The following is a 17,761-nucleotide window of genomic DNA, read 5'->3' on the forward strand; positions in this document are numbered from 1 at the left end:
ACCATTTAAAAATATCTATAGGCATATATGGCATAGAAAAGAAGTCAAGAAAGATGAGGAAGTATACGTTTCACTAATTCACTTTACTCCATAACCCCTTTTGCTCCCCAACAGGCCACTGCGGTAGTACCTTAAAAAAAAAAAAAAAAAAAAAAAGAAGGAAACCAAAACTATTAAAACATTCCTACACATTTTCAAAAACTCATGAGATACACAATATTGAAGCACTTATCATGCTGGCTCCTTTGTTATTAAAGTGAAAGAAACAGAGCAAAAAAAAAAGAAGTACTTTATGTTTCTAATCCCTGATGTTCTTGTTACTTTTATACATAAAACCTCGCCATTTTCCCAATTTTCTGGAGTTGGCATTGTGGAAATCTCAAGGATACTAGTTTTTTTCAATTTATTACTTATCATCATAGATATGATTATGGGTCACAGATGTAGTCATATCTATGAAAAGAGGCCCAGAGAACTACTATCATGAAGCAGCAAGCTAAAATAAAAATATAATTGGAATTCTGTGCTCTAAGAATGGGATGATAAAAAGATGAAAAAATACATGCTGAAATATAGAAGGGGACAACGAATCTCAGAAAACTGTTTTACAGAAAAGTTATTGCTAAGTATATCCCTGTCAAAATGTTAATTCATTACTTCTAAATAATACAGAAGGCTTCATTCTAGACCATTGCAAGTGTTTTCCTAAATTTTAGGTACATTTCACTAGTTTAATTCAGGAAATTCATATAAACAAATTAAAGGCTTCAATAATATCTGAAAACAAATCATTTTACTCCCTCTTCAATTACCTGATAATTATATACAGGCAACTGACACCCAGTGGTGACCTGACCTGGTAAATGTGGATAAGTAGGATATGTCTGAAAGTAAGTTTACAGAAAGAATGAATATGGTAAAACATCTTTTTAAATTAGAAAAAAAAATTATCCCCAAAATAAAAAAAATGAAAAACTTTAAAATATTTATTAATGTTCTATATAAAACAATGCAGAATTCTAAATGAATGAATGACTTTAGGAAGAAATAAATATTCTCTGTCAAGTGCTAAGCCCCTTTGGATGGGGCGGGGGAACACACAAATGACAAAGTAGTGACTATTTCACCAGGCAAAGTTCACCTTACTGACACTGTGTACTTATGCCCACCCAGAAGTTGTTTCTTACACTGCTGATAAGGCTCCATTAAGACAGATCTCAATGTAAGTTAAGTTAATACATTTGCTATTTCTTTGTCAATATACTTCCAGATAGTTTTGTCTTTAACAATATTACAGGGTAATATGTAGTTCTCCTACAGATGTTATGTTTTTTTTTCTGTACTTCATTTTGAAAAACTAAGGGCAGTGTACAATCCAAAACTGGAGAAGGACAGTACAATGTCTTATATGTTTCGATAAATACTTATTGTTTGAAAACATATAGGAAGCAGCATACATGAATACACCCAGATTCAGTAATGGCCCACCGTAAATGTTAGGAACAAGGAGGGCTTTGTCTCTAGCCATTGTTCAGAGAAGAAAAAAGAAGAAGAGGTATATCCTACACATTTCAAGTACACAGAAAATGTCAATAAATGAGAGACACTGAAGAACTATTTCACTACTATTTTGTTCCTTTATTTTCCATCAGAGAAAATGTCTTTTAAACTAACACATAAATAAAATGGACTAAGAAGAAAATAGACGTTATTTATCACCAATAAGTGATAGAGTATGCCAAATCCTACTTTAAGTATCAAAGTAATCAGGATCAGAGAAATTACATGCCAGAAATTCACAGGATTTATAGGTACAGTAAAATAGGTCAGAAATCTATACATTCCAGAACGAGAATATATCCAGAAGTCAGCAGTTTATATGAGGAGTCACCTGGAAATCATTGCAAGTAAAGAAGAGCTAGATTAATCGCTATCCTTAAAGAATAAACTAGGCAGAAACATTAGAACAGCTGCTTTCAAATGTTTTCAGAACTAGGTATAATGGGGGAAAGAAGTTCAGGTATTTTAGAGGTAATACTCTTTTTTTATTCCTATTCTTATTTAAGGGTAATTAACAGCAAAACATTTCTGTTTCTCTTCAACAAATTTTTGGTGGCTGGTAAAGCCAGAGGCAGACCCTATGCAGATACATGCTAATTCTAAAGTAAGTAACATTAATACTATCTTTCTTAGATTACACAGTCTATCAACAAGTAACTGAACACTTATGATGTGGACCAGCCACTCCTTAAGAACACAAAAACCTGAGAGAGAAAAAGGCACTGTTGCACCCATGGGAGATTGTAACTGGGTTAAAAAGAAAGTAACAAAATGTAACACATTAATATAAATAATCATTTAAAAATATTTATAAGGCATAAATGATATGGAAAATAATCCAGAAAGAACAGAAGTACATGGTAGGCTAATTCACTTTACCAGAGGTACAACCTACCTGCTTTGCTCCCCAACAGGCCACTGCGGTGGCATCTTAAAAAAAAATAGGAAAACAAAATTATTCAAATATTCATAAACATTTTCAAAAACAAATGATATATAAAATATTGAAGTACCTATGCTGGCTCCTTTGTTATTATAATAAAAGAAACGCAATGGAAAAAAGAAGTACTTTATGGTTCTAATTCCTGACACTCTTGTTGTTACTTCCACATACAAATATGAAACCACACCTTTTCCCCAATTTTTTGGATTTGGCATTGTGGAAATCTCAAAGATGTTACTACTTTGAACTTATTATGCTACATATGATTATTGGTCATAGATAGAGTCCTACCTACTATGAGAAGAGAACCAGACAACAACTGTCGGGAAACAGCCTACTAAATGAAACTATAATTTGAATTGTGTGCTCTAAGAATTGGGTAATAATTTTATTTACTCTATATCCCTAAAAAATTCATGAAAGTCATTCTGGAGGTTTCAATCAGCTATTTGACAGCAAAGATGAAAACTATATCCTGAAATATAGAAGGGCCAAATCTCAGAAAACTGTTCTACAGAAAAGTTATTGCCAAGTACATTCCTGTCAAAATATTACTTCATTACTTCTAAATAAGACAGAGGTCTTCACTCTACACTAATTCTAAGTGTTTTCTTAAATATTAGGTCACTTCACTGGTTTAAAATGACCAACTATTCAGGAAATTTGTATAAACAAGTTAAAGGCCTCAATAATACCTGAAAGCAAATCATTTCATTCCTACCTACATTACCTGGTAATTGTATACATGGAACTGATATCCAGTGGTGACCTGAACCGCTGAATTTGGATAAGCAGGAAATGCCTGAAAAGAAAGGTGGCAGAAAAAAAAGAATATGGTAAACCATTTTTTTAAATTAGAAAGAAATATCATGCCCAATATAACAAAAATATTAAAAAAGGTAACATATCATTTTTATACATACAACAATGCAGAATTCTAAATGAATGACTGACTTTATGAAGAAAGAAAGAATCTATGTCATGTGCTACACTTTGGGTGTGAAGGGGGAACAAATGACAAAAGAATTGACTATTTCACCAAAGTTTACCTTACACTGTGTACTTATTCACACCCAGAAATTATTTCTTACACTGGTGATGAGGCTCCATTAAGACAGATTGCAATGTAAGTTAAAATTATACATTTGCTATTTCAATGTCAGAATATTTCCAGATTGTTTTGTATCAGACAATATTAAAGGGTAATATGTAGTTCTATAGATATTAGTGCTAGGTCTGTACTTCATTCCAAAAAACTAAGCGCAGTCTATAATCCAATACTGGAGAAGAGAAAGTAGAATGTCTTATATGTTTCAATGAATTCTTATTGTTTGAAAACATACAGGTAGCAGCATACATGAATACACCCAGATTCAGTAATGCCTCACAGTAAATGACAGAAACAAGTAGGGCTTTTTTTCCAGCCATCGTTCAGAGAAGGAAAAAGAAGAGGTATACCATACATGTTTCAAGTACACGGAAAACATCAACAAATTAAAGACACTGCAGAACTATTTCACTATTATTTTGTTACTTCATTTTCCATCAAAGGAAATGTCTTTTAAGCTAACACATAAATAAAATGAACTAAGAAGAATATAAACGTTATTTATCAACATTAAGTGATGGAGTATGTCAAACCCGACTTTAAATATCAATGTAACCAAGATCAGAGAAATTAGATGACAGAAGCTCACGGGATTTAAATATATACTAAAGCACATCAGAAATCTACCCATTCCAGAAACAGAATATATCCAGAAGTCAGCAATTTATATGAGGAGGCATCTGGAAATCATTTCAAATAAAGGATAGCTAGATGAACTGTTAAACTTACCAAAGAATAAAGTAGGCAGACACATAAGGAGAGCTGCTTTCATTCAATCTGGTACTGGTTATAAGGGGGAAAGCAGCTCTGGTGATTTGGAGGTAATACTCTCGTTTACTCCTATTCTTATTTAAGCGTAATTAACAGCAAAGCATTTCTGTCTCTTTTCTACAAATTTTCTATTGCTGGTAAAGCCAGCGGCAGAATCTACGCAGATACATGCTAATTCAAAAGCCACGTGAATACTACCTTTCTTTGATTATATAGTCTATCATGAAGTGGACCTGCCATTGCTTAAGCAAATAAAAACCTCAGGGCAAAAAAGGCACTGTTGCTCCCATGGGAGTTTATAATCGGGTTAACAAGAAAGTAAAAAAATAAAATAAAACATTAATATAAAAATCACTTAAAAATATTTACAGGCATATACGACGTGGAAAAAAAATCAAGAATGAACAGGAAGTCTATGTTTGGCTAATTCACTTAACGTCAAGGAAAACATAATCCCTTTGCTCCCCAACAGGCCCCTAAGGTGGCATCTTAAAAAAAAAAAAAGAAACCAAAACTATTAAAATATTCCTACACATTTTCAAAAACACACGAAAAACACAATTTTTTTTTTCAAAAAACTTTATTTTTATCGACAAATAATAATCATATATATTTATGGGATACAATACAGGTATACATTGTAGACTGAGAAAATTAGGCTAATTAATGTATCCATCACCTCACATTCTTCAGCTTTGTCAGTGTCCCTTTGGACATGATATCTTCTCTTTTTTTTTTTCACTAGTATTATGGTAATTATATGATTGTTTTGGTCTTCTCACCTCACTGCCTGCTTCTTCCAAGATATCTTTTGTTTTGTGCACGGTTTCTGTCTTTCATCAATGTACTGTAATATTTACCTATCTGTTCATATGAAGAGACACTAAAAAAGCTGAAAAACACAATACTGAAGTACTTATCCTGCTGTCTCCTTTTTTATTATAATAAAAGTAACAGAAAGGAAAACTTGAGTACTTTATGTTTCTAGTCCATGACATTCTTGGTACTTTTATATTAGAAACTTCAACTTTCTCCAAATTTTCAGGAGTTGGCAATGTGGAAACCTCAAAGATACTAGCTCTTTCAGTTTATTACCATATATATAATTAGTGGTCATAGATATACTTGTATCTATGAAAAGAGATCCAGAGAATTACTATCCTGAAACAGCCAGCTAAAATGAATATATAATTGGAATTCTGTGCTCTGAAAAGTGGATCATAATTTTATTTCACTCTATCTCCGTAAGAAAATTCATGAGAGTCAGTTTGGATGTTTCATTCAGCTATTTGACAGTAAAGATGAAAACTACATCCAGAAATGAAGAAGGGGACACCCAATCTCAGAAATCTGTTCTACAGAAAAGTTATTGCCAAGTATATTCCTGTCAAAATATTACTTCATAACTTCTAAATAAGACAGAGGTCTTCATTCTACACTAAGTCTTTCCTTAAATTTTAGGTACATTTCACTAGCTTAAAATGACCAACTATTCAGCAAATTTGCATAAACAAGTTAAAGGCCTGAATAATACCTGAAAGCAAATCATTTTACTCCCTCTTACATTACCTGATAATTGTATACAGCCAACTGATATCCAGTGGTGACCTGAACTGGTGAATTTGGACAAGCAGGAAATGCCTGAAAACAAAGGTTGCAGAGAAAAATGAATATGGTAAAACATTTTTTTAAAATTAGAAAAAAATATAATTTCCAACATAACAAAAATATTGAAAAAAGGTAAAATATCGTTTTTCTACATACAACAATGCAGAATTCTAAATGAATGACTTTATGAAGAAAGAAAGATTCTATGTCAAGTGCTACACTTTGGGTGTGAAGGGGAACAAATGACAAAAGAATTGACGATTTCACCAAAGTTTACCTTATACTGTGTACTTACTCACACCCAGAAGTTATTTCTTGGTGTGATACACTGGTGATAAGGCTCCATTAAGACAGATTGCAATATAAGTTAAATTAATACATTTGCTATTTCCCTGTCAGAATATTCCTAGACTCGTTTGTATCACACAATATTATAGGACAATATGTACTTCTACAGATGTTATGGCTTTGTCTGTACTTCATTCCGAAAAACTAAGTGCAGTCTATGATCCAATACTGGAGAAGAGAAAGTACAATGTCTTATATGTTTCAATAAATTCTTATTGTTTGAAAACATACAGGTAGCAGCATACATGAATACACCCAGATTCAGTAGTGCCTCACAGTAAATGACAGAAATAACTACGGCTTTTTTTCCAGCCATCGTTCAGAGAAGGAAAAAAAGAGGTATACCATACATGTTTCAAGCACACGGAAAATATCAACAAATTAGAGACACTGCAGAACTATCTCCCTATTATTTTGTTACTTCATTTTCCATCAAAGAAAATGTCTTTTAAGCTAACACATAAAGAAAACAAACTAAGAATGTAAACGTTATTTATCAACATTAAGTGATGGAGTATGTCAAACCCTACTTTAAATATCAATGTAACCAGGATCAGAGAAATTACATGCCAGAAGCTCACGGGATTTATATATATATATATATATATACTAAACATATCAGAAATCTACCCATTCCAGAACCAGAATATATCCAGAAGTCAGCAATTTATATGAGGAGGCATCTGGAAATCATTCCAAATAAAGGATAGCTAGATGAACTGCTAAACTTACTGAAGAATAAAGTAGGCAGACACATAAGGAGAGCTGCTTTCATTCACTTTAGGAACTGGTTATAAGGGGGAAAGCAGCTCCGGTGATTTGCAGCTAATGCTCTCGTTTACTCCTATTCTTATTTAAGCGTCATTAACAGCAAAGCATTTCCCTTTCTCTTCTATAAATATTCTATTGCTGGTAAAGCCAGAGGCAGATTCTATGCAGACACATGCTAATTCTAAAGTCACGTGAACACCACCTTTATCTGATTACATAGTCTATCATTATGTGGACCTGCCATTGCTTAAGCACATAAAAACCTGAGGGCAAAAAAGGCACTCTTGCTCCCATGGGAGTTTATAATCGGGTTAACAAGAAAGTAACAAAAAAAAATTAATATAAAGAATCACTTAAAAATATTTATAGGTATATCTGACATGGAAAAAAAAATCAAGAATGAACAGGAAGTCTATGTTTGGCTAATTCACTTAATGTCAAGGGAAACATAATCAATCCCTTTGCTCCCCAACAGGCCCCTATGGTGGCAACTTAAAAAAAAAAAAAAAAAAAAAAGGAAACCAAAACTATTAAAGTATTCCTACACATTTTCAAAAACACAGGGGAAACACAGTATTGAAGTACTTATCCTGCTGTCTCCTTTTTTATTATAATAAAAGTAACAGAAAGGAAAACTTGAGTACTTTATGTTTCTAGTCCATGACATTCTTGTTACTTTTATACGTGAAACTTCACCTTTCGCCAAATTTTCGGGAGTTGGCAATGTGGAAACCTCAAAGATACTAGCTCTTTCAGCTTAGTACCATAGACATAATTATGTGTCATAGATATACTCGTATCTATGAAAAGAGACCCAGAGAATTACTATCGTGAAACAGCCAGCTAAAATGAAAATATAACTGGAATTCTGTGCTCTGAAAAGTGGGTCATAATTTTATTTCACTCTATCTCCATAAGAAAATTCATGAAAGTCAGTCTGGATGTTTCATTCAGCTATTTGACAGTAAAGATGAAAACTACATCCAGAAATGAAGAATGGGACACCAAATCTCAGAAATCTCTTCTACAGAAAAGTTATTCCCAAGTATATTACTGTCAAAATATGACTTCATTACTTCTAAATAAGACAGAGGTCTTCATTCTACACTGATTCTAAGTGTTTCCTTAAATTTTAGGTACACTTCACTAGTTTAAAATGACCAACTATTCAGGAAATTTGTATAAACAAGTTAAAGGCCTCAATAATACCTGAAAGCAAATCATTTTACTCCTTCTTACATTACCTGGTAATTATATACAGGCAACTGATATCCAGTGGTGACCTGAAATGGTGAATCTGGATAAGCAGGAAATGCCTGAAAAGAACGGTTGCAGAAAAAAATGAATATGGTAAACAACTTTTTAAAATTAGAAAGAAATGTAATTCCCAATATAACAAAAATCTTAAAAAAGGTAAAATATCATTTTTCTACATACACCAATGCAGAATTCTAAATGAATGACTGACTTTATGAAGAAAAAGATTCCATGTCAAGTGCTACACTTTGGGTGTGAAAGGGGAACAAATGACAAAAAAGAATTGACGATTTCACCAAAGTTTACCTTATACTGTGTACTTATTCACACCCAGAAGTTATTTCTTACACTGGTGATAAGCCTCCATTAAGACAGATTGCAATGTAAGTCAAATTAATACATTTGCTATTTCCCTGTCAGAATATTTCTACACTGTTTTTTATCAGACAATATTATAGGACAATGTGTAGTTGTACACACGTTATGGCTTTGTCTGTACTTCATTTGGAAAAACTAAGTGCAGTCTATAATCCAATACTGGAGAAGAGAAACTGTAATGTCTTATATGTTTCAATAAATTCTTATTGTTTGAAAACATACAGGTAGCAGCATACATGAATACACCCAGATTCAGTAATGCCTCACAGTAAATGACAGAAATAACTAGGGCTTTTTTTCCAGCCATTGTTCAGAGGAGGAAAAAGAGGAGGTATACCATACATGTTTCAAGTACATGGAAAATATCAACAAATTAGAGACATGGCAGAACTATTTCACTATTATTTTGTTACTTCATTTTCCGTCAAAGAAAATATCTTTAAAGCTAACACATAAATAAAATGAACTAAGAAGAATATAAACGTCCTTTATCAACATTAAGTGATGGAGTATGTCAAACCCTACTTTAAATATCAGTGTAACCAGGATCAGAGAAATTACATGCCAGAAGCTCACGGGATTTATATATACACTAAAGCACATCAGAAATCTACCCATTCCAGAACCAGAATATATCCAGAAGTCAGCAATTTATATGAGGAGGCATCTGGAAATCATTTCAAAGAAAGGGTAGCTAGATGAACTGTTAAACTTACCAAAGAATGAAGTAGGCAGACACATAAGGAGAGCTGCTTTCATTCACTTTAGGAACTGGTTATAAGGGGGAAAGCAGCTCTGGTGATTTGCAGCTAATACTCTCGTTTACTCCTATTCTTATTTAAGCGTCATTAACAGCAAAGCATTTCCCTTTCTCTTCTATAAATATTCTATTGCTGGTAAAGCCAGAGGCAGATTCTATGCAGATACATGCTAATTCTAAAGTCACGTGAATACTACCTTTCTTTGATTATATAGTCTATCATTATGTGGACCTGCCATTGCTTAAGCAAATAAAAACCTAAGGGTAAAAAAAGGCACTGCTGCTGCCATGGGAGTTTATAATCGAGTTAACAAGAAAGTAAAAAAATAAAATAAACCATTAATATAAAAATCACTTAAAAATATTTGTAGGCATATACGACGTGCAAAAAAATGAGGAACGAACAGGAAGTCTATGTTTGGCTAATTCACTTAACGTCAAGGACAACATAATCCCTTTGCTTCCCAACAGGCCACTATGGTGGCATCTTAAAAAAAAAAGGGGGGGGGGGGAGGAGCCAAGATGGCTGAATAGGAACAGCTCTGGTCTACAGCTCCCAGCGTGAGCGACGCAGAAGACGGGTGATTTCTGCATTTCCATCTGAGGTACCAGGTTCATCTCACTAGGGAGTGCCAGACAGTCGGCGCAGGTCAGTGGATGCGCGCACCGTCCACGAGCCGAAGCAGGGCGAGGCACTGCCTCACTTGGGAAGCTCAAGGGGTCAGGGAGTTCCCTTCTGAGTCAAAGAAAGGGGTGATGGAGGGCACCTGGAAAATCAGGTCACTCCCACCCGAATACTGCGCTCTCCTGATGGGCTTAAAAAACAGCGCACCACTAGATTCTATCCCGCACCTGGCTCAGAGGGTCCTACGCCCATGGAGTCTCCCTGATTGCTAGCGCAGCAGTCTGAGATCAAACTGCAAGGCGGCAGCCAGGCTGGGGGAGGGGCGCCCGCCATTGCCCAGGCTTGATTAGGTAAACAAAGCAGCCGGGAAGCTCCAACTGGGTGGAGCCCACCACAGCTCAAGGAGGCCTGCCTGCCTCTGTAGGCTCCACCTCTGGGGGCAGGGCACAGACAAACAAAAAGACAGCAGTAACCTCTGCAGACTTAAATGTCCCTGTCTGACAGCTTTGAAGAGAGCAGTGGTTCTCCCAGCACGCAGCTGGAGGTGTGAGAACGGGCAGACTGCCTCCTCAAGTGGGTCCCTGTCCCCTGACCCCCGAGCAGCCTAACTCGGAGGCACCCCCCAGCAGCAGCACACTGACACCTCACACGGCAGGCTATTCCAACAGAACTGCAGCTGAGGGTCCTGTCTGTTAGAAGGAAAACTAACAAACAGAAAGGACATCCACACCAAAAACCCATCTGTACATCACCATCATCAAAGACCAAAAGTAGATATAACCACAAAGATGGGGAAAAAACAGAACAGAAAAACTGGAAACTCTAAAAAGCAGAGCGCCTCTCCTCCTCCAAAGGAATGCAGTTCCTCACCAGCAACGGAACAAAGCTGGATGGAGAATGACTTTGACGAGCTGAGAGAAGAAGGCTTCAGACTATCAAATTACTCTGAGCTACGGGGAGGACATTCAAACCAAAGGCAAAGAAGTTGAAAACTGAAGAAAATTTAGAAGAATGTATAACTAGAATAACCAATACAGAGAAGTGCTTAAAGGAGCTGATGGGGCTGAAAACCAAGGCTCGAGAACTACGTGAAGAATGCAGAAGCCTCAGGAGACGATGCGATCAACTGGAAGAAAGGGTATCAGCAATGGAAGATGAAATGAATGAAATGAAGCGAGAAGGGAAGTTTAGAGAAAAAAGAATAAAAAGAAATGAGCAAAGCCTCCAAGAAATATGGGACTATGTGAAAAGACCAAATCTACGTCTGATTGGTGTACCTGAAAGTGACGGGGAGAATGGAACCAAGTTGGAAAACACTCTGCAGGATATTATCCAGGAGAACTTCCCCAATCTAGCAAGGCAGGCCAACGTTCAGATTCAGGAAATACAGAGAACGCCACAAAGATACTCCTCGAGAAGAGCAACTCCAAGATACATAATTGTCAGATTCACCAAAGTTGAAATGAAGGAAAAAATGTTAAGGGCAGCCAGAGAGAAAGGTCGGGTTACCCTCAAAGGGAAGCCCATCAGACTAACAGCGGATCTCTTGGCAGAAACCCTACAAGCCAGAAGAGAGTGGGGGCCAATACTCAACATTCTTAAAGAAAAGAATTTTCAACCCAGAATTTCATATCCAGCCAAACTAAGCTTCATAAGCGAAGGAGAAATAAAATACTTTACAGACAAGCAAATGCTGAGAGATTCTGTCACCACCAAGCCTGCCTTATAAGAGCTCCTGAAGGAAGCACTAAACATGGAAAGGAACAACCGGTACCAGCCGCTGCAAAATCATGCCAAAATGTAAAGACCATCGAGACTAGGAAGAAACTGCATCAACTAACGAGCAAAATAACCTGCTAACATCATAATGACAGGATCAAATTCATACATAACAATATTAACTTTAAATGTCAATGGACTAAATGCTCCAATTAAAAGACACAGACTGGCAAATTGTATAAAGAGTCAAGACCCATCAGTGTGCTGTATTCAGGAAACCCATCTCACGTGCAGAGACACACACAGGCTCAAAATAAAAGGATGGAGGAAGATCTACCAAGCCAATGGAAAACACAAAAAAGGCAGGGGTTGCAATCCTAGTCTCTGATAAAACAGACTTTAAACCAACAAAGATCAAAAGAGACAAAGAAGGCCATTACATAATGGTAAAGGGATCAATTCAACAAGAAGAGCCAACTATCCTAAATATATATGCACCCAATACAGGAGCACCAAGATTCATAAAGCAAGTCCTGAGTGACCTACAAGGAGACTTAGACTCCCACACATTAATAATGGGAGACTTTAACACCCCACTGTCAACATTAGACAGATCAACGAGACAGAAAGTCAACAAGGATACCCAGGAATTGAACTCAGCTCTGCACCAAGTGGACCTAATAGACATCTACAGAACTCTCCACCCCAAATCAACAGAATATACATTTTTTTCAGCACCACACCACACCTATTCCAAAACTGACCACATACTGGGAAGTAAAGCTCTCCTCAGCAAATGTAAAAGAACAGAAATTATAACAAACTATCTCTCAGACCACAGAGCAATCAAACTAGAACTCAGGATTAAGAATCTCACTCAAAACCGCTCAACTACATGGAAACTGAACAACCTGCTCCTGAATGACTACTGGGTACATCACGAAATGAAGGCAGAAATAAAGATGTTCTTTGAAACCAACGAGAACAAAGACACAACATACCAGAATCTCTGGGACGCATTCAAAGCAATGTGTACAGGGAAATTTATAGCACTAAATGCCCATAAGAGAAAGCAGGAAAGATCCAAAATTGACACCCTAACATCACAATTAAAAGAACTAGAAAAGCAAGAGCAAACACATTCAAAAGCTAGCAGAAGGCAAGAAATAACTAAAATCAGAGCAGAACTGAAGGAAATAGAGACACAAAAAACCCTTCAAAAAATTAATGAATCCAGGAGCTGGTTTTTTGAAAGGATCAACAAAATTGATAGACTGCTAGCAAGACTAATAAAGAAAAAAAGAGAGAAGAATCCAATAGACGCAATAAAAAAGGATAAAGGGGATATCGCCACCGATCACACAGTAATACAAACTACCATCAGAGAATACTACAAACACCTCTATGCAAATAAACTAGAAAATCTAGAAGAAATGGATAAATTCCTCGACACATACACTCTCCCAAGACTAAACCAGGAAGAAGTTGAATCTCTGAATAGACCAATAACAGGAGCTGAAATTGTGGCAATAATCAATAGCTTACCAACCAAAGAGTCCAGGACCAGATGGATTCACAGCCGAATTCTTACCAGAGGTACAAGGAGGAACTGGTACCATTCCTTCTGAAACTATTCCAATCAACAGAAAAAGACGGAATCCTCCCTAACTCATTTTATGAGGCCAGCATCATTCTGATACCCAAGCCAGGCAGAGACACAACCAAAAAAGAGAATTTTAGACCAATATCCTTGATGAACATTGATGCAAAAATCCTCAATAAAATACTGGCAAAACGAATCCAGCAGCACATCAAAAAGCTTATCCACCATGATCAAGTGGGCTTCATCCCTGGGATGCAAGGCTGGTTCAATATATGCAAATCAATAAATGTAATCCAGCATATAAACAGAACCAAAGACAAAAACCACATGATTATCTCAATAGATGCAGAAAAAGCCTTTGACAAAATTCAACAACCCTTCATGCTAAAAACTCTCAATACATTAGGTATTGATGGGACGTATTTCAAAATAATAAGAGCTATCTATGACAAACCCACAGCCAATATCGTACTGAATGGGCAAAAACTGGAAGCATTCCCTTTGAAAACTGGCACAAGACAGGGATGCCGTCTCTCACCACTCCTATTCAACACAGTGTTGGAAGTTCTGGCCAGGGCAATTAGGCAGGAGAAGGAAATAAAGGGTATTCAATTAGGAAAAGAGGAAGTCAAATTGTCCCTGTTTGCAGACGACATGATTGTACATCTAGAAAACCCCATTGTCTCAGCCCAAAATCTCCTTAAGCTGATAAGCAACTTCAGCAAAGTCTCAGGATACAAAATCAATGTACAAAAATCACAAGCATTCTTATACACCAACAACAAACAGAGAGCCCAATCATGAGTGAACTCCCATTCACAATTGCTTCAAAGAGAATAAAATACCTAGGAAATCAACTTACAAGGGATGTGAACGACCTCTTCAAGGAGAACTACAAACCACTGCTCAAGGAAATAAAAGAGGATACAAACAAATGGAAGAACATTCCATGCTCATGAGTAGGAAGAATCAATATCCTGAAAATGGCCATACCGCCCAAGGCAATTTACAGATTCAATGCCATCCCCATCAAGCTACCAATGCCTTTCTTCACAGAATTGGAAAAATACTACTTTAAAGTTCATATGGAACCAAAAAAGAGCCCGCATTGCCAAGTCAATCCTAAGCCAAAAGAACAAAGCTGGAGGCATCACACTACCTGACTTCAAACTATACTACAAGTCTACAGTAACTAAAACAGCATGGTACTGGGTACCAAAACAGAGATATAGATGAATGGAACAGAACAGAGCCCTCAGAAATAACGCCACATATCTACAACTATCTGATCTTTGACAAACCTGAGAAAAACAAGCAATGGGGAAAGGATTCCCTATTTAATAAATGGTGCTGGGAAAACTGGCTAGCCGTATGTGGAAAGCTGAAACTGGATCCCGTCCTTACACCTTATACAAAAATCAATTCAAGATGGATTAAAGACTTAAACGTTAGACCTAAAACCATAAAAACCCTAGAAGAAAACCTAGGCAATACCATTCAGGACACATGCATGTGCAAGGACTTCATGTCTAAAACACCAAAAGCAATGGCAACAAAAGACAAAATTGACAAATAGGACCTAATTAAACTAAAGAGATTCTGCACAGCAAAAGAAACTACCATCAGAGTGAACAGGCAACCTACAAAATGGGAGAAAATTTTTGCAACCTACTCATCAGACAAAGGGCTAATATCCAGAATCTACAATGAACTCAAACAAATTTACAAGAAAAAGAAAAACAACCCCATCAAAAAGTGGGCGAAGGACATGAACAGACACTTCTCAAAAGAAGACATTTATGCAGCCAAAAAACACACGAAAAAATGCTCATCATCACTGGCCATCAGAGAAATGCAAATCAAAACCACAATGAGATACCATCTCACACCAGTTAGAATGGCAATCATTAAAACGTCAGGAAACAACAGGTGCTGGAGAGGATGTGGAGAAATAGGAACACTTTTACACTGTTGGTGGGTAGTTCAATCATTGTGGAAGTCAGTGTGACGATTCCTCAGGGATCTAGAACTGGAAATACCATTTGACCCAGCCATCCCATTACTGGGTATACACCCAAAGGACTAAAAATCATGCTGCTATAAAGACACATGCACACGTATGTTTATTGCGGCATTATTCACAATAGCCAAGACTTGGAACCAAGCCAAATGTCCAACAATGATAGACTGGATTAAGAAAATCTGGCACATATACACCATGGAATACTATGCAGCCATAAAAAATGATGAATTCACGTCCTTTGTAGGGACATGGGTGAAACTGGAAATCATCATTCTCAGTAAACTATCACAAGAACAAAAAACCAAACAGCACATATTATCACTCATAGGTGGGAACTGAACAATGAGATCACATGGACACAGGAAAGGGAATATCACACTCTGGGGACTGTTGTGGGGTGGGCGGAGGGGGGAGGGATAGCATCGGGAGACATACCTAATGCTAGATGACGAGAAGGTGGGTGCAGCGCACCAACATGGCACATGAATACATATGTAACTAACCTGCACGATGTGCACATGTACCCTAAAACTTAAAGTATAATAATAAAAAAGAAAAAATAAATATATAAAGGAAACCAAAAATATTAAAATATTCCTACACATTTTCAAAAACACCTGAGAAACACAATATTCAAGTACTTATCCTGCTGTCTCCTTTTTTATTATAATAAAAGTAACAGAAAGGAAAACTTGAGTACTTTATGTTTTCAGTCCATGACATTCTTGTTACTTTTATAGTAGAAACTTCAACTTTCTCCAAATTTTTGGGAATTGGCAATGTGGAAACCTCAAAGATACTAGCTCTTTCAGTTTATTACCATATATATAATTAGCGGTCATAGATATACTTGTATCTATGAAAAGAGATCCAGAGAATTACTATCCTGAAACAGCCAGCTAAAATGAAAATATAATTGGAATTCTGTGCTGTGAAAAGTGGATCATAATTTTATTTCACTCTATCTCCGTAAGAAAATTCATGAGAGTCAGTTTGGATGTTTCATTCAGGTATTTGACAGTAAAGATGAAAACTACATTCAGAAATGAAGAAGGGGACACCCAATCTCAGAAATCTGTTCCACAGAAAAGTTATTGCCAAGTATATTCCTGTCAAAATATTACCTCATAACTTCTAAATAAGACAGAGGTCTTCATTCTACACTAAGTCTTTCCTTAAATTTTAGGTACACTTCACTAGTTTACAATGACCAACTATTCAGGAAATTTGTATAAACAAGTTAAAGGCCTCAATAATACCTGAAAGCAAATCATTTTACTCCCTCTTACATTACCTGATAATTGTATACAGCCAACTGATATCCAGTGGTGACCTGAACTGGTGAATTTGGACAAGCAGGAAATGCCTGAAAAGAAAGGTTGCAGAAAAAAATGAATATGGTAAAACATTTTTTTAAATTAGAAAAAAATATAATTCCCAACATAAAAAAATATCAAAAAAGGTAAAATATAGTTTTTCTACATACAACAATGCAGAATTCCAAATGAATGACTGACTTGATGAAGAAAGAAAGATTCTATGTCAAGTGCCACACTTTGGGTGTGAAGGGGGAACAAATGACAAAAGAATTGACTACTTCACCAAAGTTGACTTTATACTGTGTACTTACTCACACCCAGAAGTTATTTCTTACACTGGTGGTAAGGCTCCATTAAGACAGATTGCAATGTAAGTTAAATTAATACATTTGCTATTTCCCTGTCAGAATATTCCTAGACTCTTTTGTATCACACAATATGATAGGACAATATGTACTTCTACAGATGTTATGGCTTTGTCTGTACTTCATTCCGAAAAACTAAGTGCAGTCTATGATCCAATACTGGAGAAGAGAAAGTATAATGTCTTATATGTTTCAATAAATTCTTATTGTTTGAAAACATACAGGTAGCAGCATACACGAATACACCCAGATTCAGTAACGACTCACAGTAAATGACAGTAACAAGTAGTGCTTTTTTTCTACCCATTGTTCAGAGAAGGAAAAAGAAGAGGTATACCATACATGTTTCAAGTACATGGAAAATATCAACAAATTAGAGACACTGCAGAACTATCTCACTATTATTTTGTTACTTCATTTTCCATCAAAGAAAATGACTTTTAAGCTAACACATCAACAAAATGAACTAAGAAGAATATAAACGTTATTTATCAACAGTAAGTGACAGAGTATGACAAACCCTACTTTAAATATCAATGTAACCAGGATCAGAGAAATTAGATGCCAGAAACTCACGGGGTTTATATATATATATATATATAT

The 17,761-nt window shown here is 36.0% G+C and overlaps 1 protein-coding gene across 5 annotated transcripts in view; it reads right to left on the reverse strand.

Moving 5' to 3' along the window:
- DAZ1 (deleted in azoospermia 1) overlaps positions 1-17,761 on the reverse strand; it is a 76,525-nt gene that overhangs the window by 8,144 nt on the left and 50,620 nt on the right. For all 5 annotated transcript variants that reach the window (XM_055377084.2, XM_055377081.2, XM_055377083.2 and 2 more), the window contains 5 exons: positions 16,769-16,840; positions 8,354-8,425; positions 5,952-6,023; positions 3,234-3,305; positions 2,456-2,490 (listed from right to left, as the gene is read on the reverse strand). In XM_055377084.2, coding sequence (XP_055233059.1) covers positions 2,456-2,490; positions 3,234-3,305; positions 5,952-6,023; positions 8,354-8,425; positions 16,769-16,840 — 323 coding nt within the window. The remainder of the gene's footprint in view (positions 1-2,455; positions 2,491-3,233; positions 3,306-5,951; positions 6,024-8,353; positions 8,426-16,768; positions 16,841-17,761) is intronic.

Source organism: Gorilla gorilla, chromosome Y (assembly GCF_029281585.2).
Source record: "Gorilla gorilla gorilla isolate KB3781 chromosome Y, NHGRI_mGorGor1-v2.1_pri, whole genome shotgun sequence".
Lineage (NCBI taxonomy): Eukaryota > Metazoa > Chordata > Mammalia > Primates > Hominidae > Gorilla > Gorilla gorilla.